The sequence below is a fragment of the Chanodichthys erythropterus genome, chromosome 13 (genome assembly GCF_024489055.1).
Source record: "Chanodichthys erythropterus isolate Z2021 chromosome 13, ASM2448905v1, whole genome shotgun sequence".
NCBI lineage: Eukaryota > Metazoa > Chordata > Actinopteri > Cypriniformes > Xenocyprididae > Chanodichthys > Chanodichthys erythropterus.
In genome coordinates this window covers 26,362,469-26,389,078 of record NC_090233.1, presented here as the reverse complement: position 1 = coordinate 26,389,078, position 26,610 = coordinate 26,362,469, and the positions used below count along the sequence as shown (strand labels likewise).

General features: G+C 39.0%; 1 protein-coding gene across 5 annotated transcripts in view; it reads right to left on the bottom strand.

Annotated features, from left to right (window-relative positions):
* arhgef28a (Rho guanine nucleotide exchange factor (GEF) 28a) overlaps nucleotides 1–26,610 on the bottom strand; it is an 80,008-nt gene that overhangs the window by 38,474 nt on the left and 14,924 nt on the right. For all 5 annotated transcript variants that reach the window (XM_067408444.1, XM_067408447.1, XM_067408446.1 and 2 more), the window contains exons 3-9: nucleotides 20,751–20,901; nucleotides 15,221–15,721; nucleotides 8,829–9,009; nucleotides 8,491–8,680; nucleotides 6,210–6,270; nucleotides 4,913–4,959; nucleotides 4,630–4,696 (exon numbers count right to left, since the gene is read on the bottom strand). In XM_067408444.1, coding sequence (XP_067264545.1) covers nucleotides 4,630–4,696; nucleotides 4,913–4,959; nucleotides 6,210–6,270; nucleotides 8,491–8,680; nucleotides 8,829–9,009; nucleotides 15,221–15,721; nucleotides 20,751–20,901 — 1,198 coding nt within the window. The remainder of the gene's footprint in view (nucleotides 1–4,629; nucleotides 4,697–4,912; nucleotides 4,960–6,209; nucleotides 6,271–8,490; nucleotides 8,681–8,828; nucleotides 9,010–15,220; nucleotides 15,722–20,750; nucleotides 20,902–26,610) is intronic.

Genomic DNA, 26,610 nt, shown 5'->3' with positions numbered 1-26,610 from the left:
CTACACCATTTTTGGTCAGGATGACCATACACATTTTTGAGGGGAGAAATGAAAGACTAACACCAGTGGAATGACCACTGTAATGTCCTTTCAAAAACATCTCACTGTAAGCCTGGATTGAAACTCATATTGTACGACAATACCAGCTATTTGAGCTCTGACTCATGGCTGAATTAAGCCTGTAACGCTGCCCTGCACCACAGACCAAAAACAATTGAATCACTTAGACTAAAAGTCTTTGTTTGTCTCTCATGACTTTGAGTTTGTGTGGGTTTTTTTGGGGGGTTTTTTTGCCTGTGTATTGCATTGTATATGTGTATCTTTGTTGCATGCATCATTCATACAGACCGGTTCTCACTCTCTCTCGCGCTCTCTCCCTTACTCTCTAGTTACCTGCTTTTGATGTCCGTCTCCGGATTCTCATCTTTGGGAAGGATGGCCATGAGTAGTTAAATGGAGAGTCTGAGTCAGAGTCCATGTTTTTAATTTTTCTCAACTGTTCCGTTTCGTAAAACTCATAACAGTAAAATCACCAAGCAGTTACCAAGGAGTTTAAGAGCACCTTTCCAAAAAATGCAGATTCCACAGATAAGCTTTGAAGAGATGAGTCTGTGTGTGTTTGTGTGCGTGTCGGAGAAGGTGGGCTCAGTCTCGACACTCTATACTCCCACTTTTTTGTTGCAGAGAGAGTCAGGGCTCAAACTGGACCTGGGAGAGCACGACAGAGGGAGTTTCAAACTAAGGTGTCTGTAGGAATCTGGAAGGTCAGCCAAGGTTTAGGAATCATTAACCATACACGCTAATAAAACCCCATGAGGTCCCGGGATGCAGAAAGACACAAACCTCCCCTCACTCTTTATAAAAAAATAATGCAGCAAACTGCAACTTCACTGTGAAACAAATCACCATAATTATTTTTCATAAAATCATGATAGAAAAAAAAAAAAAAAATCTTTTCAATGCAACTTCGCACCGGCAAGAATGAGTCATGCATCACCTCAAAAACAGTACAAGAACAGGCCAAACTGACTTGCAACATACATTCATTAATTTCAACAACAATTCCAGAGCAGTGGACTATTAATAGCTGTACAAATCAAAGACTTACTCAATTCTGAGTGCGTGTCAGAATTTTGCCGGGAAATCTGTGCTGTTATATTGGCTCCATTTCTCACCGTTACTGGAAAATCAACAGCCCTAATGCTAAACTGATTGCTACTGATAACTAAAATATTAAAACAGAAATAGATATTTGAAATTAAACTCTTCCACAACAAAATAAAACTTCCAGCATTAGACAGACTCAAAAAGACACCAAATCAACCTCAAATCCTACAAATCCCAAATATACAAAAATATCCAAATTAAATTCAGCAGCACAAACTGACAAAATCAACCTCAATAAAATACTCAACAACATACATTAAGGCCAAAGTCTACTAGTTAAAAGACTAAGTCACCACCAGCCAGGAACTTTTAAAATGCAGTATTACAGCCAGGTGTGTGTGAGCCCAAGTCGAGATGTATTACTCTCTGCATGTGGTGGACATTCAGTCTCTGCTAGAGAACCACTCAGTGTGTGTATGTGTCCGTCCTTCAGCAGGAACATGTGTTCCAGTAATCCAAACAGCAGACTCATTCAGCCCAGCAAACGTCTTAAAAGCCAACAAAGACTTTCATTTCACAAGTTCGAGTTCTAAATAATACCATGAGTGTAATTATACATATCTGCGTGCAGCTCTTTACAAATCCTGTTTATGAAGATAGATCTCCTGATAGGTAAAGGTGAGTAAACAAAAATGTCAGACTTAATTCCTTTTTTTCTTATATCCTCTTGTCCATGTTCTTATTCCTTCACTTCAATGGCAGCCACATTGTCCATTCAGTTTAAATAGAGCCCTCCAGAATGGTTTGCTTCCAGTCGGCCTCCTCTTTTCTGTGGAGTGTGACTGTTTTAGTCTCTCAAGAAATCTGGGCTCCAACCCCAACTCTCTCCTCCCTCTGCCTCCAGAGTTTTTAGTGGCTAACCGTCTGTGTGAGAGTTTGTGTTTAAACCGAGAAATGGAGGAATAAGAGTTCAGTAAAAAAAAAAAAAAATGAGAATAGGTTAGTGAGTGTTAGATGAGTGTGAGTGCATATTAATTGAATAAATTAATAAATATTCTTATAATCATTGTCATGATTAAGACCCTGCACTACTGTTCAGAAGTTTGAAGTCAAAAAAAGTTTAAGAAAAAATTAATAGACAATTATTCTACACTTACTACAGAGAAAAATCAGCTCAAGGTTGATCAACACAAGGCCATTTAGCAAAGACCTTTGAATCTTTTGTGTGGTGCAATTTAATAATTGTAATATTTAATAATAATTTTATCACCCAAGCTCAACAAGTATGAAATATCATCCATAGGTCATACAACTTTCTTCCTCAAAAACTGACAAGGCTCACACTATTTAGTTTTCTTTCCTTAAAAAGAAGATAGGGGGAAAAAGCATGAGATTATTCACTCAAGTATTTTTTTTTAGGTTTAACCAAACAAAAACCAAATCTGTCCAAAGACTCCTAAAACCTACTAAAGTAACCCTTGAGGTACACATAGGCCTGTTTGGGAATCATGAAGGTAACCGGGAGAAATCAGTGAGAGCATCTGTATTGGGATGAGGAACACGTTCTGTGGGATGGGCTAAATTTTAAAGCATTATCTTAAATGTCAGCTTTTGTGCAAGTTCAAAAATCGAAGCTTGTTAACATTCTTTCCTCCACTTTACAGTTGAAACTGTGAATGTGCATGTGTGTGTGAGAGGGTGGTTCTGTTGAAGGGGCCAATGCTGTTTCAAAAGAAAAGAGCCCCATCTTCTGTCCTGCTTGCTGAGCTATAAATCTCCCTCTGTTCCTCTAAAAGACTTGTAAAAAAAAATAATAAATTGCAATTTTAACCAAGGACAGCAGATCCATAAGAGCAATAGAGGCGCCTGTCCTCCACAAGGCACTTTTTCCCCCTGAGCAACAATGACAAACTAATCAATGAACACTGAACAGAAGGCCTGCCCTGCACTATTTCATTTAGATGGAAAATGAGTATGTTCAGTTGCCAGTGCCTGCTACTTTGTAATCGTACTTGTAATACACTGAGAGTATGATTAAAAACACAAGATGTCTGTAGCCAAACTGATTCAACTACACTGATATGAAGTAGGTTAACATTAGTTCAATAAGAAAATGCTTGTCTACTACATATTCAATAACCCCCCTCATGCGTGCACGTACCTACACAATAAATCAAAGGCAATCAACATCACATTTCCTTGTTGATGTTTACTTACAAGGAACTTCATAGGCCATTAGAAAGGACATTTCATCAAACAAAAGGATGTTTGTTGAAATATAGCTGCAAAAATGACTTTTCCCATCCATTTTAATGTCAGAAATCCAATATGACACATGAGTCATGACCATCCAGTGTTCCATAACCAATTCCATATAAACAGAATATTAGAATACTTGAAATTCTTAAATGCTCTGTTCAAAACCTAGTGAGCTCCTTACAGATACGAGATACAGCAGAAGTCTGTTCCAAACATTAATTATGCTTCCTGCTATAGTAACTTCTTTTGGCCAAAGTCTAAGGCAGCATTCTAATGGACCACAACGCACTGCAACAAGCTCAGTGAGAAATTAAACCCAAGATGGCCATATGAGATGGAAAAAATACTAATTATATATAAAATTGTGTTTGCTATATTTTTATGCTTATTAGAGTATCACACTGTTAGCTTAGCAACATGGCATGCTAACACCAAGCTATATTGTAACCAAAGACTATAGATATAGAAAGATGGTTCACTCCGAAACTGCAACGCGCAATATGTCGGAATACAACCCACCTTCTAAGTAAAAGAGCCAATCGCTGATTGATAAAGTCATTGATAAAGTCATTGCATCACTGCAGCTGCCGTTAGAGGCTCCGGTTCCCATAGAAACCTGAGACTCATGCTTAGGACTGCACATGCGCATTGGCTCGTCTAGGCTGAAAAATAAGCATTTTTAACGCTATTTGACAAACAACATTTATGGGACAGCTGATGTCAGATTTTGTTGATGATTTGAAATTTGTTATTTAATTGTGAGTTTGGTAAGCAAGCAGTTTGAGATTTCAGGATTGCCCTATTCAAATAGATAGGACTTGGATGCCCGAAATAGCTGCCCGGAGGCGTTGCAAATATGGCAGAGTTGCTGCTACTGTAGAGTGTACACTTACGATAATCCATGACAAAAAATGCTGTATTTATGTAATCAAAAATGCATTAAAACATAGTGAACTATTATTACAATTTTCAGACAACTTTTTTTTTTTTATATGCAATGACATCTGACAATGTGATGACAAATCTGAATTTTCAGCATCATTACTCCAGTCTTCAGTGTCACATGATCCATCAGAAATCACTCTAATATGCTGTTCTGATGCTCAGGAAACATTTCTTATTATCAATGTTGAAAACAGTTGTGCTCTTTAATATTTGTGTGAAAACCATGATACATTATTTTTCAGGATTCTTCAGAAAGTTCAAAAGAACAGCATTTATTTGTAATAAAACACATCAGTAAATGGACGGATACATGTGTACCTGAGTTAAATGTGTTTAGATCTTCATCCTCTTCATCTAGGCAGAGAACAAGCTGTTCTTCAAAGACCTGAAAAACAAGATGACAAAAACAAACTCGCACAACACAATTCAACTGTTTTGAACAGACCAAAATAAGAACACGGGTATGAACATCTGTCCATTAGCAAACAGAAAACCCCCACAAGAGCACATATGGCACGTCTAAAGAAGACTAAGTGATCTATTATTGTGGTTCTGATTCCAGGAATTGATTTATACACACTCAAACACAAAAATAACTCACACTATCCACCAGTGTTTGGTCCTCAATTCTAAGTTGACTGTTCAGATCTGAGAAGCAGAAACAACACATACAACATGAAAATTGATTTCCACTTGTACACAATTGCCAAACCTGTCAAGTAATTCATAAAATGGACACATTCTCAACTAAGCTAAAGGAAAAAAACAAAAACAAACACAAACACTTTTCGGTTAGAAAACCTGAGACACTTATCACCATGTTGAGCAGTGACAGGAAGTGTCTGCACATTAAGGTCAAAGGGTCACAGAGGCTAAACCTGCTGAGGCTCCCTGATGGCAATCTCTATCTGTGTCTCTTTATACTGTAGCATTTACATCATGCCATTTCTTCTTCATTAGTCCAACTGTAGGCCGATTATTTCTCTCATTTTGTCTTACCCCTCCCAAACATATAGTGTCTCTGTCTTTCAGCCCACCCAGGAGGAATGTGTCTCCTCATACTGGACATGTTTGGGAAACCAGCCGGAGGTCCCTCACAAAGACTGCTCTGTGTGTGTGTGTGTGTGTGTGTGTGTGTGTGTGTGTGTGTGTGTGTGTGTGTGTGTGTGTGTGTGTGTGTGTGTGTGTGTGTGTGTGTGTGTGTGTGTGTGTGTGTGTGTGTGTGTGTGTGTGTGTGTGTGTGTGTGTGTGTGTGCGCGTGTGTATTAGTGTATGTGTATTCCTCATCCCACATTCTACCACAATGTCCTCCTGACTGAGCCAAATTCACCCAATGTACTCTAACAACCCTGCCAGACCTAACTCACAGTGACAGACAGACAGTATGAGAGAGAGAGAGAGAGAGAGAGAGAGAGAGAGAGAGAGAGAGAGAGAGAGAGTCGGGTGTGGGGAGAGCTGGGGTCAAGAAGAGGGAAAGGAACGAGAGACAAACAGAAAAAGAAAAAGTAAAATAACAGAAGGAGGACTGAGGGTAAGTGAGAGCCAGAAGAGAAGAAAATTTATCACATCAGCAGGATGAAACGTGATAAGACCTTGGCGAGTGCAAAATATAGAAACTAGTCATAAAATAAACCCAAGACAGGAGGAGTAAAATAAAGTGAAAAATAATAATATGAACATTATGGCCAGCTGTGATCCTGTGGAGTTTGAATTCTCACCACACAGCTTATATTTAATTTCCAGAAACCCACAAATATCAGTTGAAATCTTAGACTGTAGATTAAAATTTTAGCTTAATAGTTGGATTGAGTTCATTTTTGCTAACAAGGGCAAAAACGTCAACAGACAGACAGTCTGTTTAATTGGGGTAAAATCCATTGAAATGAGGTCTGGCTTACCTGCATCACATACATCAGATGTGTGCACACTCCCCTCAGAAGGCTCGCTCAGTCGCCCCACCTGTAACACAAGTATCAGACTGTAAGGGTTGATACAGAATCACATTTGTGTTTGACAGCAGTGGAACGAAGGTTTGGATTAAGAAGAGAAAGTGGATTACGGACTGAAATTTTTGCGTTGTGAATAATTCACATAATGGCAAAGAAATAGCTGTAATACTTCTGGTCTGATCATAAATTCACAGAGTTTTGATACACATATGAAATACGATCTGATCTTGTTTATATGTAAATACAAAGCAAAGCAAGAAAGCATTTTAAAAATCTAATTTTGACTGGAGGTACACGACCATTCAAAAATTCAGGGTCAGTAAGATTTTTTTAAAGAAATTAATACTTTTATTCAGAAAGGATGTATTAAGTTGATCAAAAGACAGTAAAGACATTTATAATGTATGGTGGTCTTTTGAATTTTCTATTCATGAAAGAATAAAAAAAAACTATTTTCAACATTGATGAGAAGAAATTTTTCTTGAGCAGCAAATCAGTACATTAGAATGAATACTGAAGGATCATCTGACACTGAAGACTGGAGTAATGATGCTGAAAATTCAGTTTAGCCATGACAGAAATAAAATATATTTTAAAATATACTGAAACAGAAAACTTAATTTGTTTTGTTTTTTGTTTTGTTTTTTTACATGTGAGGCTTCTTTCAAAAACAAAACAACAACAAAAAAACTTTTAAACTACTGTAAATTTATCTTTTAAACCATGTACAATTACAAATATAGTTTAGAGAAACGGCACAGGTACATGATTTACAGCACTTGTAATCTCTCTGGTGATCTTGCGCTGCTTGCCAGCAGTTGTTATATGAGAAATACCAGTCAGCTCAATGCAATACCTGTAAACGATACTGTAAACTGTAATAAAACTTTCCAAAGTTATGACTTCAGTCATTTATAGGCTCATAAAACTCTGTTTCACACATCATTCTCCTGTAACCTGCTCTTAGTGGTTTATTTCTAGACGGCAGAAGAAAAATGTTGTGGTGTATTTCTAACTGGGGATTATTTTACCTGCAGTGTTTCATAGTTCCTATAACTATTGGCAGACGTGTTCGCACCAAAGGAACTGGGAACGATAATTTTTTTTAGAAATGAGCTTTTGGGGGGACTAAATTAGCTGCTACTTCAGAGTAGGGTCTAGGAACTAACAGTGAGGAAAAGTGTATGTTGACTGGCCGAACGCGTGCCATACGAAACACCGGCACCCACCATTTTTAAAAAGTTGTGTAAGCACAGTTTACATATATACTTACTCCACGAACATAGAAAGCACAGACACCGAAGTCCAGGCACATCTCAAACTTTACAAGAGTTGTTGACGCTGCTGAACGCCGCACTTAAATGATGTCACTGTCGGCCGGCTTATGTCACTTCAGAGTTCCTACTTCCGGTGCGAATGCACCTAGGATAATGGTCCTAGGGGATCATTTAGTTCTCAAGGGATTGCCCTGGTGGATAGTTCAATTAACCCGTGCGAAAAACCCTATACATTCACATGGCAAGCACATACAAATAACTATTCTGATATTATATTATCAGATATTTATTTATTCAAAATACACAGCTAATTTTGAATTCTTCTGAAGAACGGTCAATAGAGAAAGATGATTTTGGGGTCCAGATGGTGCAATTATACAGCATCTACCAGCTAACAAGACCAGCTGAACTTTGACCCCTTGATCTGAATGACTGGCAGGTTGAGGGAGTGTTTGTGAAACTGGTTCAAAAACAGCCATCATTTTTGTAATTGTATTTTGTAATGCTTCAAGAAATACAGTTTACTTTTAAACTCTTCAAAAGTAAAAAAAATAAAAAAATAAATAAAATAAAAAAATATTCAGAAATGCTTAGTTAAAATTAGGTAAAATAATTTATGTCTCTTTACATACTCCTTATTCAGGCAGAATTTAAAAATTACCAAGGATTTCAGAGAGCACAATGAACAGTGAAAGTCAAATTGAAACCGGACTGTTTAGGCTCATAATAGTAGTTTTTATAACCTGAAAATAATGCCCAAATATTATATAACAGTCATTGTTCCTGTCTGTTGTTTGTGTCGTCTGTCATTTCACAATCCTTCCTTTTTACAAACAATAACTTTGAGCTTTCCACATTCTTTAGATAGCTCCCCAAGACAAGACAGGAAACAAATAAAAGATTTTCCTTGAAATTTGTGTACATGGGCATGTAAGCAAGTATGTAAGACTCACCCGTGCAAGTGTATCCGGCTCTCTGCTCTTCTCTCTGTACAGCTGGATGCTGCTTTGTGTATCTATCTGTGTGCCGTGTTTGACAGACAGGCTAATAGATTCGGTGACGGGACAGATACGGAGCTGGTGAGAGCCATCAGTCCATATCTGACACATCCACACTGGCCTCCATGCACTGCTACTTGAGGGACTGATCATAACACAGTCACAAGACACATGAAACTCAGCCCACACTGTACAATGGATATTGACTAAAGTGACACATCAGTGATTAATGGATCTTTTTAAGATGTAATCTAATTATAGTATATTGTGTCAGGCTGGATGGAGTGACTCACTCTGTTAGAGCGCTGATGAGCACTGGGTCTCCATGCTTCTGAGCCAGTGCGAGAGGACTCTGCCCTTCATCATTGGCCATGGAAACCATCCTCTGACCTTCAGACTCCTGGAAGAAGTGACTGAGGTGGGGGAACCCCAAACGTACGGCCACATGTAGAGGCATTTCCCTGGAAAGAAGATCTGAAAGAGACAGAGAACGACAAGCGATCAGACTTGGAAAATCACGTACGGCATGTATGGCTTTTTCACACTTGTAATTTAGAAAAGTTATTTTTCTATTCATTTGATTTTACTGACAAACTCAATTGAAAAACTCTCCCTTTTCCATGTTGGCGAAAATAAGCTATTTATAAGATGCACGAGTATTAAAGGACTTGAAACTGAAATAATTTTTCCCCTCAATAAATATGCCATCACTCTCGTCTTCAGTTCTCTCCACAAATTCTCAATTGCATTCCAGTCTGGACTCTGGCTTGGCCACTCCAAAAGGTTGATATTGTTCTCTGCCAACCATTTCTTAACCACTTTTGTTGTCTTTTGGTTTGTTATCTTGTTTGAAGGTCCAGTGCATCCCTAGGCCTCAAATTTTTCTGCAGACGGCCTGATGTTTTGCTCCAGAAGCTTAGGCTGCCTGGTCCAAAATCCCAGTGGAAATGTGTGGAAAACTGGTCACTAATAAAAACCGTTAGACAGCGGTGATGAAAAATAAAGGCTTTGCCATGGATTATTGAGAAAGGGTATGAATAATTGTGAACATGGAATGTTTTGTCAAAGTGCAAAAAAACAAAAACAAATGATATATAGATTATATATATATATATATATATGTGTGTGTGTGTGTGTGTGTGTGTGTGTGTGTGTGTGTGTGTGTGTGTGTGTGTGTGTGTGTGTGTGTGCGCTTTGTGTTCTGTGTAAACAAGCAATAGTCTGATAACAGGTTTAATGCTAAGACAGTGGTTCTCAAAAGTGATTGGCAATATCCAAAGGTCGCTCCTCCATATTCACTAAGCTGCTTGTTTTCAACCCTTTTTATTGATATATTGAATTAATTAACATAGTTAAATTTAATATATAAAATTAATTATGTTCTGTATTGCAGAATTGTATGTTCTTCAATAAAACAACAGTTATTGAGGGAAAATAAAATAGGATTAAAATTAGATTTTCAGTTTATATTTTAAATTTTAAGTTTATTTTTAGCACAATATTTAGAATAAAGTTAGAAAATGGTAATATTTAATAATAATTTATTCATTTAAATACTTTTATGTCTTCCTGAGTCCCAGTTGTAAGTTTGCTGAGGCCCCCTAGTGGACCTCGGCCCCCTGGTTGAGGACCACTGGTCTAAGAAATAATAGACCATATTATCCTGATGGACTCTCACATCAATTGTAGTTCAAACAGACAGCTAATCTCTGCGCAGTTCATATCTGGTCATAAACATGTGGTAGGGTGACAAAATCATATGGTCTCTGCAATATTTAAGGAAGGTAAATTCAATTATTTAATCCAAGCTGGACCTCAAACTACAGTGTGTGTGTGCCACAAATATTTAAAAAGGCAAGATGTGTAGATCTGAGTCAAAACCTGCTCATCAGGTTATCGCAATAAACACAAATACAGAATGATTTCCATCATGGACTCACTATAAGCAATCTTCATTTGAATAAAAATCAGGAGGTTCAGGATACAAAGAATCAAGTGCATAAAGCTTCTTATAGGAGTGGGATTATTTTTTTGTCCCAATTCATTGAGGACAAGTTAGTGGGTGTTGACAGACAAACTAAAGAAGGGACTCCAAACCGGACTGGTGTGTTTATAAAAACACAGAACACGCACACAGAGTAATTGATTGAACAGATGTCTACGACTCTTTGTTATTGACGGTGTTATTCAAAACACGGTTCAAAGAGAAGGGTCAGTGAGATGAAGCAACATTTCCACAGCAAAAATCACACTGCTCTTGGTTTACAATTTCTGCAAGTACAAACCCGATTCCAAAAAAGTTGGGACACTGTACAAATTGTGAATAAAAACAATGCAATGATGTAGAAGTTTCAAATTTCAATATTTTATTCAGAATTCAACATGGATGACATATCAAATGTTTAAACTGAGAAAATTTATCATTTTAAGGGAAAATAAGTTGATTTTAAATTTCATGGCATCAACACATCTCAAAAAAGTTGGGACAAGGCCATGTTTACCACTGTGTGGCATCCCCTCTTCTTTTTATAACAGTCTGCAAATGTCTGGGGACTGAGGAGACAAGTTGCTCAAGTTTAGGAATAGGAATGTTGTCCCATTGTTGTCTAATACAAGCTTCTTGTTGCTCAACTGTCTTAGGTCTTCTTTGTCGCATCTTCCTCTTTATGATGCACCAAATGTTTTCTATTGATGAAAGATCTGGACTGCAGGCTGGCCATTTCAGTACCTGGATCCTTCTTCTACGCAGCCATGATATTGTGATTGATGCAGTATGTAGTCTGACATTGTCATGTTGGAAAATGCAAGGTCTTCCCTGAAAGAGACGAAGTCTGAATGGGAGCATATGTTGTTCTAGAACTTGGATATACCTTTCAGCATTGATGGTGCCTTTCCAGATGTGTAAGCTGTCCATGCCACACGCACTCATGCAACCCCATACCATCAGAGATGCAGGCTTCTGAACTGAGTGCTGGTAACAACTTGGGTTGTCCTTGTCCTCTTTAGTCCGAATGACATGACATGTCAAATTTTGATTCGTCTGACCACAGAACAGTTTTCCACTTTGCCACAGTCCATTTTAAATGAGCCTTGGCCCAGAGAAAATGCCTGCGTTTCTGGATCATGTTTAGATATGGCTTCTTTTTTGACCTATAGAGTTTTAGCCAGCAACGGTGAATGGCACAGTGGATTGTGTTCACCGACAATGTTTTCTGGACGTATTCCTGAGCCCATGTTGTGTTTTCCATTACAGTAGCATTGCTGTACGCGATGCAGCCATCTAAGGGCCCGAAGATCACGGGCATCCAGTATGGTTTTCCGGCCTTGACCCTTACGCACAGAGATTGTTCCAGATTCTCTGAATCTTTGGATAATATTATGCACTGTAGATAACTGATGATAACTTCAAACTCTTTGCAATTTTTGACCTAATAAGTTGCAAATTGGTCCTCCAGCTGTTCCTTATATGTACATTTAACTTTTTTGGCCTCTTATTGCTACCTGTCCCAACTTTTTTGGAATGTGTAGCTCTCATAAAATCCAAAATGAGCCAATATTTGGCATGACATTTCAAAATGTCTCACTTTCAACATTTGATATGTTATCTAGATTCTATTGTGAATAAAATATAAGTTTATGAGATTAGTAAATTATTGCATTCCATTTTTATTCACAATTTGTACAGTGTCCCAACTTTTTTGGAATCGGGTTTGTACGTCACATATATTTTGCAAGAAGTTGCAAAAATCGAACCAGTTATTTGTTAAAGGATTGCTGTTGTTCGATTTGTTTTGTTGGTGAACTGTGTAAAGTGCATTTTGTTAAAACTGTTTATCTCAGCAAACTGCCAACAACAATCCCAGAGGAATGCGATCAATTTAAAGGATTAGATAAACATATTCATATCCAATATGAAAATGTCCAGGTTGTTTTGCTACATTCAAAACAGTAATAATACTTGAGATAAATTGCTGTTACTTTCACTGAGAGTAGCAAGAATGTTGCTAAAGAGTGCTGTCTTTAATTGAAGCTGACACATCATAGCAATGAAATGAACGCTAATTCAGCTGTGCAATTTACCGCAAACAATCGCTAGTGTTATGTAAGGGGCCCCATGTGCACTACAGACATTCTTTAAATCTTTCTCCCTTCTCACTGTTCAAGAAATTGGTTAATGTTCCATGATGGAGTGGGCACATTATCCATTCTCCAAGAGAACTCCAGACCATTACAACAACTACAATGCAATGCAATGCAATGCAATGCAATATAATATAATATAATATAATATAATATAATATAATATAATATAATATAATATAATATAATATAATATAATATAATATATATAAATGTACAGTCCAATAATATTGGATTATTATTTTCATTACAGAACTTTCTGCAGTGAACAGGCTTTTTATATCAATATGCATGTGAGGATCAATCGGAATTATCTGCGTAAGTTTTCCTAACTCAGATTAATTATCCTACTGTAATTAAAGCAAATTACAAATTAAAGCCAAACAGTAAGTAAATACACACAAACAAAGATTTTTCAATGCAAAATTGAACTACTACAACACATTTAAAAAAAACAACAACAAAGAAAGCAGTTCTTTCTCAGTTTAAACATTTGATATGTCATCTATGTTGTATTCTGAATAAAGTACTGACATTTGAAACTTCCACAACATTGCATTCTGTTTTTATTCACAATTTGCAGTGTATCCCAACTTTTTTGGAATTGGGTTTGTAATATATTCCAACAAAAAAAATGGCTATGCTGAAACTGTGCTCTGAAATGTGGCCAGCACATATATAGTCATATTATTGTTCACTATTTAAGTTTATATCACTGTGTGTTTATATTGGCTGTCTGTCACATGAGAAGCATGCTCATAACACTCATCCTCCTGATCAACTGCTCTGACGCAATAGAGTTTCCTCAAACTGGAAATCCCCAATGCACAAAAAATATGAGTTTAATCATGAACATGCTAAGATACAAGTTAAGATATTATATTATATTAATCATATTATATTACTTTACATTACATTACAGTATAGTATGCACAGATTCATGGTAGTGTACATTGGCCCAGGAACTCAAATCTGCTCACCTTGATGAGTCTAAGTGAATACAAAACACTATTACTTAGAGTTACTCAGTTGTGACTAAAGGGGTGTTGAATTTAACCCTATGTTCCACTAACGAACCATAACAAACACTGTGCAGAGCTCGCTCTTTCTCTCTCTCTCTCTGTGAGAGTTTTATATATATATATATATATATATATATATATATATATATATATATATATATATATATATATATATTAGGGCTGTAGTCAACCAAAGAAATGCTTAGTCGACCAAAGTCCTGTCCTGCGCAACGATCAGTCGACTAAAAAAAAAAAAAAAAAAAAAAAAAGGCTTTTTTGATTGAACATTTATTAAACAATTATAATAGAGCATTTATAAAACAACAACGAAAAACATCAATAATACATAAAACTATAATAATAATACAATTCTTTGGAAATTAGGTTATTTTTTAAACTGCAAAGTGAGGAGTTCTGTCCTAGGTCTATAGTGACCGTCACAATCGCGCACCTGACCACACCACACGCTACAAAAAATATAACTGCTAAAACTGCCAAATAATGAAAAATCCTAACAAAAGCTCTCGATTATACAGGCTGTATATTCTTCTTTACTTTCAAAGCTATGGGTTAACTTTTGTCCAAACGATCTAGGCGTTTTAAAACAAACACAAACAAACGCCTGTGGCATGGCCTGTGGATGCGCCTAGTACATAACCAATAAAATATATAAACTTTTCGACATTAGACATAGCAAAGCTGTCTGACACATTTATATCTCGCTTACCGCTTTTAGGTGATCGGTCATATTGGTCGTTGAGCTATGGTAAGTTAGCTTTAGGCTGCATAGCTTGCACTCCACAGTCTTGTCGTATTTTTTTGTAAAATGCAGCCAAACAAAAGATTTACATTTCTTGGACATTTTTTCGACTAAAGCCCAAAACAAGTAGCGTTCTAACTGAATGAACTACCTATATTCCTTAAGGAGCGCGAAGCAGCAGTGCAGCCAGCCACAGGTGCGGTTCCCGAGTGTTCACGTGGTGCGCTTAACTACGGCGCCGTTATAAAATAGCCTAAATTAAAGCATTTAAAGTTTGGTATAAAACATAGGCTAATTATATTTAGAATACAGTAATATATAACTGCTAATAAAAGGAATAAATATCAAGGAGTAAATCAATGAAAATTTCTTTATTGGTAAAAAAAAAAAAAAAAAAATTTGCAACTGGTCGACCAATGAGAATGTCAGTCGACCAAAACGGCATCGACCGATTAGTCGACTAAACGACTAAAGTTGACAGCCCTAATATATATATATTATATAAACCTGTCAAACTATGGCACATCCGTAAATATCACATGACGCTCTAAACATTTCAGAAAGGTGATTATGTTTCCAAAACACAAATCACATGAGTACATAACAGTCTGGGTTATTGTGCTTTGAAGTACTATTTTTTTCTGAAAGCTAATTATTTTGAAGACTTTGCAAAATCTATTTGTACATAACAGTATCTAGTGTAGACAGGAATAAAATAAGGGTTAGCAGTTCTTAAAGTGATAACAATGACACAGTGACTGACCTTGCTTCTCCCATTCAGCTTGGCTGTCCCATCCCAGAAAGTGCAAGTTAGCCAAGGCCTGTGTGATTTTTTCATCAGCAGAACTGTGTTCTCCCACTGTGCATCTGTACTCTGGATCAGGCTCTGATGTTCCTGAAGCTTTGCTCTGGCTGAAAATCCTCTGCTCGCAAACATTGCGCCCTTGTTCTGTCTCTGCTAGGCTTTCCAATGGAAATAATTCCTTTGGATCACAAATCCCATCTGTCCCATGCTGGCCAATCTGTTCTAAATGATTCGTCTCAGATGAAATCCTTTTCTCTGGGTAGAATTTCCTTAGAATATCCTGGTGGCTGCTGGATATCAAGGGTTCAAAGTTCATCAGCTGCTCCGCCACCTCTTGTGCATCATCCTTTATGTATTCCAGAGAGAGCTCTCCTGATTGGCAGAGGGGGCTGATGGGACTTCCGCTGTTCCTCGTGAAGCAGTAGACCTCCACAGATACTTTCTCTGGAACATTGTGACCTTGATGGAGAAAAGGCAAGACAGGTTAGGTGAGACAACTCATCAAATATGTTAAATGATATCTACTCATGATGAACTACACATTCATGTTTATCTGGAGGTGCATTATAGTAAATAGTAAAGGCTACAGGCTACTGAAAAAGGAAAGTAATTTAATATGTCGTTTCTGGGGACTTTAAAATCCTTTAAAAATTAAAAGGCCAGGGTAATATTTATACATCACAGCATTCTCTTGGGGTACTGTCTTGATTCAGGTCAAACTGCAAAACACAAAAACAGGAACTATATCCTATAAAGGAAAAATCAGCCACTGGCTCATTTTTACTTTCACTGACACTTAAAACCATCAGGTAACTTAAGCTCATATCTCCATTTCATTATGTTTCAAGACTTAACTGTTTCTTTCAGGTATCTGTTGCCTTCTAGCTAGTTTTTTTTTCATAGAAACAAATTCTTAACACCTCACCATATACTAACAAACACGCCAGTGATATCCTGGTTTCCATGTCAACAGAAAATCCCCTTACAGTCGTTCACACCAAGGACGATAACTATAAAGTTTCAATAATCGTTCAAATTATATGAAAATAGGTAAGACCACACCACAACTATAAAGTTTACGACAGAGAGGAATGATGATGTTGTTAGATTAACTTTCAGAAAATTTTCCAAAAAAAAAAAAAAAATCAGTCATAAGGGTCAATTTTTTTTAAATTGAGATTTATACATCATCTGAAAGCTGAATAAATAAGCTTTCCATTGATGTATGTATAGAGCTCTGGAAGTCACGTGACCCCACTATGTTTACACCACGATGCTGGCAGGCAGTGACAGCCAGTAGCGAATATGAAATGAATGGCACCAGCGTCAGTTTCAAGGCAACAGAGTTAACTGCGCACTTTAATTAAAAAAAAACATAGACACATAGCAAAATATAATAGATTAAACATAACAGATCCCTATAATGTCCCCGGAGTGCTTTTAACGTGTATCAATAAAGGAATGGATAGCTTTTCTGACCTGATATGTACAACTACCTCATCAACTTTCCCTCGTCCTACTCTGGAGACTCTTTAAAAGCCTACGAAAACCTGGAGGGGTACAAATGGACACAATCTAATTTTGTGATTAATATTCAACTTTGGAGTCTGCCAGCTAAAACCTGCTTCGTCGTCATTGGAAGCGTAAATCAACTGTGTAGTTAGGTAACGAAAGCCACAGGGTCTATGTTGCGCGTGGAACACCAATCAACAAAGACCGACCATTTCTGGGCATAGAGGCGTCTCGTGGACGGGGCTCACGCCTGAGATATGGTATTTAGAATGTCGACGGCGATACATATCGATATTGAACGCGATATTGCGTGTCTTATCAGTGAACTACGGCTCTGTCTATTAAATGCCGCTTCATTTGAAAGCAGGTGATGGCGATTTAGCGGCAATCAGGGAACCGGCTTTACTGAAGAAATGCGCGTGACTGAAATCGCCAAAGCGCGTTCCGGCGAGACTACTGCCGTCATACAGACTAAAGGCCTTTGCACACTGAGTCCGAAATTTTCGCATGCGTTTTTTCGTATTCGCAATCCTAAAACTTCGTCACGCACCGAGACCTTGCACACTGAGTCCGATGCGTAATAATGAATGCGTTGCGAAAAAAAAAAAAAAAAACGCAAAACAATACAAAATGAAGTCTTCAAGCAGTGAGCACGATTAGTTGTCTCCTAGAGAAAAAGAAAGAGAAAATATTGGGTCTATTCAATCCCGAGATTGCATAGAGAGAAAGGAGAATTCACCTCATCAAGGAGCTGCGGGATTATCCGAGCGTTTCAAAGTTTACTTCAGAATGTCAGTGGCTCTGTTTGATGCTTTACTACTGGCACAATCTGTCTTTATATTCGGTCTCTTTGTATACCTCACGTTGTTAGTCATTCAGTGCTGCTGTTTTGTGCTGTAGACGACGTGGATCAACTTGTCAGATGGCATTCTGGATTTTTGCATTCGCGTACGGTGGCTCTGAATTGTCAAAACGTCTCTCAAAATGCGTGCCACGGATGCGAAAAACGCAGAAAATCGAACCTGATCCGAATATTTTTTTGACGGACGAAAGTTTCGGAGGCAGTGTGCAAATGCGATTGACATAACGTGAGGTCGAATTTATTTTTTAACGTGCGAAAGTTTCGCATGCGAATTTCGGACTCAGTGTGCAATGACCTTAAGTCGAATACTGCCCCCAGAAACGAGATTTGCTGGCTGGGGCATAGCGAGCTCTTGGTTAAGTTGACCCTGAGACCCAGACATTGTAAATGGCTGAGGAGCACGGATCTGTGGTGTTCCAGCTCGGCTCGCGAACGGGCTAGAATGAGCCAGTTGTCGAGATAATACAGAACCCGGATTCCCATTTGTCTCAAAGGGGAAAGCGCCGGGTTCATGCACTTGGTGAAAGTGCGAGGAGCCAGGGACAGCGAAAAGCGAGGGGGCCGTCGTGCAAATTGGAGCGAGTAGCCCTGAGTTATGATCCCCAGGATCCAGTCTGACACATCGGGGATGGCTTGCCAAGCCTCGGCCTGAGTGACGGGGGGTCGTATAACGTCGGATGACAGGCCGCCGGTGAGGGAGCCGTACACCGAGGGAGGTGGAAGAGGATATTTGCTCTTTTTTTGATGAAGTAAAATAGTGTTCGCCGTGAAAACGGCGGTTTGTGTGGCCGCAACAGGTGTGAGCCCAATTACAGCATGAAGCATGTTTCCCATGCCCGGAATTAGACGAGGCGGAGGGGAAACTGCACGCAGGAGCTTTGGGGGTGGTCCGGTCGCAACGAGACAATCCCCCATCCTCTTCCTTTCTGACAAATCAGGATGTCTTCGGAGCCACCGGGTCCAGCACAATCTTGGGCCGGGGTCCCTGGCGTCTCGGGAAGGGGGACGCTTTGCAGGGCACGAGCACTGGCGGTGCTCCTTTGGTGGCGCTGCCTGGGAGGCGGGTGGGGCTGGCTTGTTCTGCTGAGCCGGTGCAGTCCTGGGGCGGCTGGAAGCAGAAGCAGAGCTGGAGCGCTTGGGCAGGAAGTGCCTCATAGCCTGAGACGACTTCTGCGCCGTGGCGAAGCGTTCAGTAAAGCCATCCACTGCTGGCCCAAAGAGACCGGAGCGTTCAAAAAGGCCGTCTTGTCTAGGTCCTTGATCTCAGTCAAGTTGAGCCAAAGGTGGCGCTCCGAGACAACCAAGCTGGCCATTGAGCGGCCAATGGCTTGGGCCGTCGCCTTCGTGGCTCACAGGGCTAGGTGGGTGGTGCTGCGGAGGTCCTTGAAGGCCGGTGCGTCTATGCCAGACTCGTCCAGCGAGCGGAGGAGTTTGGCCTGGAAGACCTGAAATATGAACATAGAATGGAGCACGGAGGCAGCTTGGCCCGCCGAGGTGTAAGCCCGTCCAGCCAGGGTAGAGGTAGTTCGGCAGGGCTTGGAGGGAAGGGACTTCTTCGTTTTCCATTCTACAGCTGCAGGAGGACAGAGGTAAGCTGCCACCGCTTCGTCCAGGGGCGGCAAGTGCTCGTATCCCTTCTCTGCGGCGCCGTCGTCAGCAGTGAGGGAAGAGCGATGAGTCGTGTGGAGGCGGGCAGAGTAGGGAGCGCGCCACAACTTTGTCAGCTCCTCGTGGACCTCGGGAAAGAATGGAGCTGAACGCTGGCGAGGTGCTCGGCGGCGACCTGGCAGAAACCATTCGTCCAGGCGGCTGCGTGATGGTTCCTCTGGAGGGGCCCACTCGAGGTCCAGCTCTTCCAAGGCCCTGGACAGGCTCCGGGCGCTGTATCGCTCTACCCCGCTGTCTCTTCCTAGCCGGCTCGTGGGAGGAAGGAGACGGGAGGGCGCGAGCGGCGACCCGCGAGCGCAGGGAACCGAGACTCATGCTCTCGCAGTGCGGGCATGAGGCTCCAGCAAGCGCGCTGTCAGCGTGGGACTTGCCCAGGCAAGCGACGCACTCGCTGTGTCCGTCATCATCGTGCAGAGGGACTCCACACGAGTGGCGCGGCATTAGAAGAAACGCAGCCGCTGTAATAACGGCGATTGGGGGGCTCTTTGAGAGCGGCGAGGGCCACGGAAGCTCTGCGGAGCGGTGAAAACCGCTGTTGTTTTGCTCTTTTAGAGCAGCAATGAGCCGCGGAGAAGCTCTCAGAAGGTGCGCCGGATGGCGGCAGGAGACACGCTAGTGAAACGGCCAGAGCGGGAAGCGGGAGGCGGCAGCTCGAAGACGGCGAAGAAGGCTGCAGTCAGCGAGGGCACTCACTCACAGCGCATCGGTTATGCGGTGATGCGCTATGATATTGTGGGGCAAATTAATTACAATATTATCTGAATAATAAAAGTAGCATAATAATAAGAAGAAGAATTTAATAGCCCTGCGTGCCCCGTCCGATATACGCCACTGTGAAGGGATAAACGGCGTTCGGGCACGGCATCAAAGCGATTAACTGTTTTATCCAAATCCACATGCATGGACCGTCCAATGTTCAGTACTGCATGTCTCCTGTATCTGATGTTTATCATGTGTTTTCAGAAACGTTTACTAGACGGTGGACTAGCTTTGACTCTCTGAATAGTGGCCACGTTTTTTGTGACCACGGTCTTTCCGCGCTCACGGGCAAATGACTCGGAGTAGGCTATCTTTGAAAAGCTCGCGCTCAACTGTGCGCGAGAAGGAGCGATGGAGCTGTAGCCTACCCGAGAAATTTTATATATATATTATATATATATATATATATATAACCTTTAAAGTTGTATTTTTACAAAATATCTTCATGGAACATGATCTTTACTTAATATCCTAATGATTTTTGGCATAAAAAGAAAAATCGATAATTTTGACCCATACAATGTATTGCTACAAATATACTGTGCTACTTATGACTGGTTTTGTGGTCCAGGGTCACATATAGTAACTGTTACAGTTATCGTTGTTGATGTGAACAGGTCTATACACAATCAAAGAAAAAGGCCCTAAATGCATGTATGACACCCTGTGATTTATTCAGTGTCTCACCAGGCACAGTGAATCTAAGTGAGCCGTGATCCTCGGCCCTGTGAGCTGTGGTTACATGGTGAAGGGATGAGCCCACAAGGACCACACAGTAGTCAGCTTCCTCATGAACACACGGAAACACCTGCAGCTTCACACAGACCTCCACCTGACCCTGAGAGAGAGAGAGAGAGAGACAATTACATCGACATTATCATTTCTGTTACACACAGCATGTCATAATGGATTCGTTAGAAATTTATTTTAAAAGCCCAGACAAATCTCTGTAAATAGAGCGTTTTTGTAAAATTCACTGAAATATGATGTTAGCCAAAATGAAAATGAAACTAAACAGAGGGAAATAATGACAGACAGGGAAAAGATCGAGAGAGAAGATCAGTGAGTAAGCGAGAGATTCTTGTTGTTTTTGTTATTAGCTTGTTAATGATGTTAATGTGATGTCTGGTGCTGCAGGAGCACACTGTAGATTGAAGGCAATCTGCACCTCCAGTTTCTTTGATTTAGCAGCATTAGGTGAAAAAGGAGGATATGAAATGTTCTCCTTTATCTCCAGCCTTTTTTGTTTGTTCGCTGAACATTGGGCTCCTCCTGTACAGAATTGTTTGCATAGACATTTGGTTATACTGCAGCAAAGGACATAGCAAAATCATGATGTAAATTTAAAGCAAAAAAAAAGAAAAGAAAAAAAAACACGCCACAAAACCAGCCCAGTTCCCAAGTGCTTCCCAACAGAACAAAAATACTTCATTTTGGGCATTTTACAGAAGCTTTCGGTCCTAAACCCTAAAACCTGTATATATTAAATGCAAAAAAACTGTGTGACAGTAATTCTTTATTTAAAGTGTATCTGAAGTCTAAACAGAGGCTGAATATTTATGCAAATGCTTCTTTTTTGTCTCCGATGCAGCTGTCGCAGATCAACAGTATCGTCAAACTGACTCTATAAGAGACAAATGAACCGTCTGTGCTGATATTGAGCCTGGTTATGACACACATTTGCTTTTTGTGAATTAAAAATCTATAGGGAGCGTGTACAAAGTCTGATTGGTGAAACAAACTGGTATTGGTTTTTATAATGAAGTTCAAATATGGGAAATGTAGCAATATTTATGAGGCTTTGAATTTTTTTTTTTTTTTTTTTTCATATTGGGAGTCTTAAATGCTGACAAAGTAATTAGGGTGATTAATCAGCGGGCAGGCTCATTATCAAAAGCGTGAGGTCATACATCTTGATTAGTACAGAACTTGGCTCTATTGTTTCTCCTCCAATCAAAATATACAACCCCATTTTTTGACTGTGATCTCATGGAAGAGAAATAGATAAAATTGTGTTCACTTTTAAATTATTTATCAAGTTAGCAAACATTAAGATCAATGGTTCATGTATCATCAAATGTTTGAAAATAGCGAATATGAATAAAACATTCATTAACATTCATATTTATAACTATTTGAATGTACATGACATAATGCATAACATTTGTTAATGCTATGGACACTATAATAAGGTGTAACCCATCTTCATGTTCATATGAAATACTGTCTACTGAGATGTATACAGAATGGTATCAACGTTACAATAAACAAAGTTCAAGTGTGCTAAATACATGAGAAATGAAGAGTCACAATATCTCAAACATAATACAACCAGAAGCATGGAAAGTTTTCCAAAATGAAAACAGAGCAATTGTGTATATCAACACAAGCACACGAAAAATAACAAATCCAAAAGCACAATCATCCATCACCATCATCAATGCAGGCATTCACACGCACTTCCCAACACACACGCGGCCTATATACATTTACCCATAATTCCACGCTTCAATTTCATTAAACAGACCCTGGATCAAAGAAACACCCTGTAAAAGAGGGAGGTGAACAGTAAATTCAGTCTCGCCGGGGGCATGTGTGTGACAAGGCACTTTTCTCTTTCTCCCTCCATTCAACATAAAGCCCCTGTTTGATTGTTTGCCTTCCTTCACCAGACGTCTCCCTCACTTCCTGTCATTTAAGGGGCCCTGCAGAAATAGTGATGGAGAGAGAGAGGAGGGATACACAGCAGGTTTGGTGTGGGAATGAGGGAAAGGTAAGGTCTCGCTCTCTCCCCCCTTTTCTCAGGCACTGCACTTCATATGGGGATGAATGATGAGCATGGGATTCTCTCCCTCCATCTTTCTGCTCCTCCTCTCATTTCTTTCCTCACTCTGTCTCGCAACTGCACAGATTTAAAGTGTTCCTGCTCTTTCCATAGCAGTAAAAAAAAAAAAAAAAAAAAACAACTTTTAAATACTTCATCTAACAGACCGATGTTTTAGTTTTACTTAAATATTATGGCTAGTCTGTCCAAAATCTTACAATATCAAATGATTTCTATTTTAATAATTCACTTTTTTTTTTTTTTGAAAGTCCAGTCAATTAAACACTAAAAACAGAAAGGGTACTTGATTATTTTATCGTTTTATTTGGAAATGAAAGGAGTCAAACCAAGAGATAAGATTATTCATACGAAATGAATAATGAGTCTGGCATCAGTGCAAAAATGGTTGCTTCACATTGCAAAACTTGAGTTAAAAAAAAAAAAAGACAAAACACACACACACACACACACATATTCATACATATCTCACAAAAATGGCTTGTTTTAAAGATATAGAAAATGATGCACATCCAAAAATATTTACTCAACCTCATAATTATATTTCAAATATTGTATAAAACAGATGGAACAGAGCAGTTAGCAAGTGCACGCTTTGTCATGTTTAGTCTTGTTGTCATGCTGGCTTATAAATGAGGAAAAGAGTAGAAGCTGCAGTTACTCCCTGGATCAATGAAGGGATGTTATTGTCTCTAGCACCTGTTTACAGACTAGTTCCTGGAAAAAACACCTCACTAATACACTGCTGGTCCCTGTGGATGGCATGTGTTTGTTCCCTTACCAATGACATAACCACTGCCATCTGAGAAGGGTGTGTATAGATTCTCATGTTCAAACAGGATTCATGTCCAAATGCATGTTTTGGTGAGCACGGCTATTCAATGGTGATTCTTTATCAGATGTCTGTGCATCTCACATTTTACATCATGTAGTCTGATACACAACATCACAAATCAAATTTTTTACATACAAATCAACCACTTTATTTATGACAGAAATGGGTATAACAGTATGTGATGAATGTCTGTGCAATTTTGTTTTAATTATTCCCATTTCTAACCAGTCGAGTTAGTTTCAGAACAACGTGCCAAAGCTTTAGAACTATAAACATTAACGTATTATTGGTCACTTATTCACTAGAGGTTCGGTCAATTATGTGACACAAGGATGGGTTGTTATTATTATACACCATAAATATTTGAATTCAATAAAATAATTTACGATCATAATTTTAACATTCTGAACTCCACATTATAAAATGTCTGTTTTATCATTTATCAACAGCCTTTGCAGAATATGATCAAATATCTTAAAACCATTCAATGTAAATTTATATGAATAAAATACAAACCCAATTCCAAAAAAGTTGGGACACTGTACAAATTGTGAATAAAAAAGGAATGCAATAATTTACTAATCTCATAAACTTATATTTTATTCACAATAGAATCTAGATAACATATCAAATGTTGAAAGTGAGACATTTTGAAATGTCATGCCAAATATTGGCTCATTTTGGATTTCATGAGAGCTACACATTCCAAAAAAGTTGGGACAGGTAGCAATAAGAGGCCAAAAAAGTTAAATGTACATATAAGGAACAGCTGGAGGACCAATTTGCAACTTATTAGGTCAATTGGCAACATGATTGGGTATAAAAAGAGCCTCTCTGAGTGGCAGTGTCTGTAAGATGTCAAGATGGGCAGAGGATCACCAATTCCCCCAATGCTGCAGCAAAAAATAGTGGAGCAATATCAGAAAGGAGTTTCTCAGAGAAAAATTGCAAAGAGTTTGAAGTCATCATCATCTACAGTGCATAATATCATCCAAAGATTCAGAGAATCTGGAACAATCTCTGTGCATAAGGGTCAAGGCCGGAAAACCATACTGTATGCCCGTGATCTTTGGGCCCTTAGACGGCACTGCATCACAGCAATGCTACACAATGCTACTGTAATGGAAATCATAACATGGGCTCAGGAATACTTGTCGGTGAACACAATCCACCGTGGTCAAAAAAGAAGCCATATCTAAATATGATCCAGAAGCACAGACATTTTCTCTGGGCCAAGGCTCATTTAAAATGGACTGTGGCAAAGTGGAAAACTGTTCTGTGGTCAGACGAATCAAAATTTGAAGTTCTTTTTGGAAAACTGGGACGCCATGTCATCCGGACTAAAGAGGACAAAGACAACCCAAGTTGTTATCAGCGCTCAGTTCAGAAGCCTGCATCTCTGATGGTATGGGGTTGCATGAGTGCGTGTGGCATGGGCAGCTTACACATCTGGAAAGGCACCATCAATGCTGAAAGGTATATCCAAGTTCTAGAACAACATATGCTCCCATCCAGACGTCGTCTCTTTCAGGGAAGACCTTGCATTTTCCAACATGACAATTCCAGACCACATACTGCAACAATTACAACATCATGGCTGCGTAGAAGAAGGATCCAGGTACTGAAATGGCCAGCCTGCAGTCCAGATCTTTCATCCATAGAAAACATTTGGCGCATCATAAAGAGGAAGATGCGACAAAGAAGACCTAAGACAGTTGAGCAACTAGAAGCCTGTATTAGACAAGAATGGGACAACATTTCTATTCCTAAACTTGAGCATGCCATGAAATTAAAAATCAACTTATTTTTCCCTTAAAATGATACATTTTCTCAGTTTAAACCTTTGATATGTCATCTATGTTATATTCTGAATAAAATATTGAAATTTGAAACTTCCACATCATTGCATTCTGTTTTTATTCACAATTTGTACAGTGTCCCAACTTTTTTGGAATCGGGTTTGTAAAATACATGAAATAAATACATTTATAGCATGCTTTACTCAAACTCATTAAATGTCACATATATTTTAGTCATTATTTAACGTGAAACAACACTGTTGTGACCTCTGAACTCTCGTATGGTGGACTGTGAGCTGGGCGAATGCTGCCTGTGACTACTTGTGTGATTCAGCATTTTTCTTTGTGTTAAGATTTGCAGATAGGGAAATAGCTCATCTCCAACTCTACTATTTGCTAACATAGTACGTTTTTCACCAGAAGCTTGTGATATGCATGAAATCAATGTTAAATAAATAATAAAAACACTCAGGATCGATGTTGTATTAAGATTGCTTTTCTCAATCAATCAACATCAGTACTGAAAGGAACAATATTGTAAGATCACATTTTTCACTGTAATTTATGCTTGAAAACATCCTGCATTAAATTAAACTGACAAATAAAACCCCATTTACTTTCACTTGTTGACCATAAATATTCAGATAATAAATTATTTAATCAAATACAGATGTCATTGACATCACCCACCCAATATGTATAGTATATGGTGTAACTGACTTTCAAAAGAAAGGCCACCTGACCAAACAGCTCAAGCTTTACTGACAAGCTATGAAATATGTAGTCTGTGCAAAGCATAATCTTCTTAGGGAGCTGAAATATTATTTCTAGAAATGTCCTCTTTATTAGAGATAATCACCTGTTGGATTTTCTTTGATCATGGTGTTCCTGTCTGAACAAAACAGGGAAGGAATCTCAAAGAATGAGATTATATCTTAGAATATCTTTGTGGGATCCAAAATGGGGGTAAAAATAGTAAGAAGGATTTGTAAGATGTAATAATATAAAATTACATAATCTGATAAGGTAAACCCAAAGCCAGAATAATATTTTTGATATTATAAAGAGATA